Source organism: Aureococcus anophagefferens (genome assembly GCF_000186865.1).
Source record: "Aureococcus anophagefferens unplaced genomic scaffold AURANscaffold_1685, whole genome shotgun sequence".
In the NCBI taxonomy this organism is placed as follows: Eukaryota; class Pelagophyceae; order Pelagomonadales; family Pelagomonadaceae; genus Aureococcus; species Aureococcus anophagefferens.
Genome location: NW_008706511.1, coordinates 1 through 1,266, shown reverse-complemented (window position 1 = coordinate 1,266; position 1,266 = coordinate 1). Strand labels below are relative to the sequence as shown.

The following is a 1,266-nucleotide window of genomic DNA, read 5'->3' as shown; positions in this document are numbered from 1 at the left end:
GCGAGAGCATCGAGGCGACCGGCGATTGGCTGATCGCTCTTGAGGTCGCCCTTGCATGGGCATTGACGAGGACTTGATCTCTGCCAAGCAACCCCGAGCCGGCTCGCTGTATGTATTTGGTTCCGCTAGCTTATGGGGTGACCATTTCTAGCCCACTTTTCGCCATGGAGGGGGCGGCGATGGGGGTTGGCGCGGCTAGGACGCCCGAGGCATGCATAACCCTTGGCGCTACCATCGAGACCCGATTGTTTCAGCCATCGCACATGCAGAGATCGGTCGATTTATAGGTCGTTTTGCACGACGAGCCGGGTTTTCGCAGTCCGCGGGTCGTCATCGACCTCGCCCACCGCATCGAGCGCTTCCCATTCGATCAAACCATGACCGAAGGCTGTCGAAGCCGCGCTTTGGGCTGGCGCATGCCGGATTCGCTCATGGGGCAGCCCCGCACCGCACTCCGCGCCCGCACTTCCGAGGTGCAGTTCGGGCCGAAGATGGGCATCTAAATTCAGGTGAGGCTCGCATATGCCCTCGCGGGAAGATCCCGAACGTAGTTTGTATGGGTCCCCTGAATAACGGACCCCATGCCGACGCGCTCTTGGCCCCGGCGGTCACCCACATCCCGACCATCGAATTCTCCGCCCTCTCGCGCGTTTCGCGACGAAATTTGACGCGCTCTTTGCGTCCGACGCTGCGTCATAACCCCTCCGAGGCTCGTGCCAAGCAGCTTGCTGCGACTCGGGCGGCAAGCTCGCCGTCGGGACGCCGCCGGCCGCCGAAGACGAGGTCCAGATTTGGAGCTCTCCGTAGTGACGGACAAATGATCGAGCGGCGGCTGCTTGGCAGTGTTGATGCGATGGTCGACGTCTGAGAACACGGGGCAGCCTCGTGATCCGTCGCCATGCTCGCGTCGCAGCGGGATGTGGGCGAGCGGCAGCGGGACCAGATGCTGGCGAGCCTGGCGGAGAAGGAGATGGCCTACATCCTGAGCGACCTGGCCAACATCGGCACGCAGGCGGCGCTCATCGCCGGCTTCGTCTACTCGTCCGTGGCCGACCCCGACGCCGACGAGGGCGGGCCGCCGAACTCGCACGTCGTCGAGGGGTTGCTGCTGGTGACGATCAACACGGCGGCCGTCGTCACGAACCTCGTCGTCGTGACGACGTCGACGTTCGTCGCGACGTCGGGGCCCTACGAGGCCCTGACGGGCGACGAGGCGACGCTCTGGCGCACGCTGCGCGTGCTCCAGCGGGAGCGGAGCCGCGTCAT

The 1,266-nt window shown here is 64.7% G+C and overlaps 1 protein-coding gene across 1 annotated transcript; it reads left to right on the top strand.

The window, feature by feature from the left end:
• Positions 1–898: 898 nt before the first annotated feature.
• Positions 899–1,261, top strand: AURANDRAFT_69412 (hypothetical protein; the record flags this gene model as incomplete). The annotated part of the gene is made up of 1 exon (XM_009045180.1): positions 899–1,261. A coding segment is annotated over one exon (363 nt), but the record flags the coding sequence as incomplete, so codon positions are not given.
• Positions 1,262–1,266: the final 5 nt, after the last annotated feature.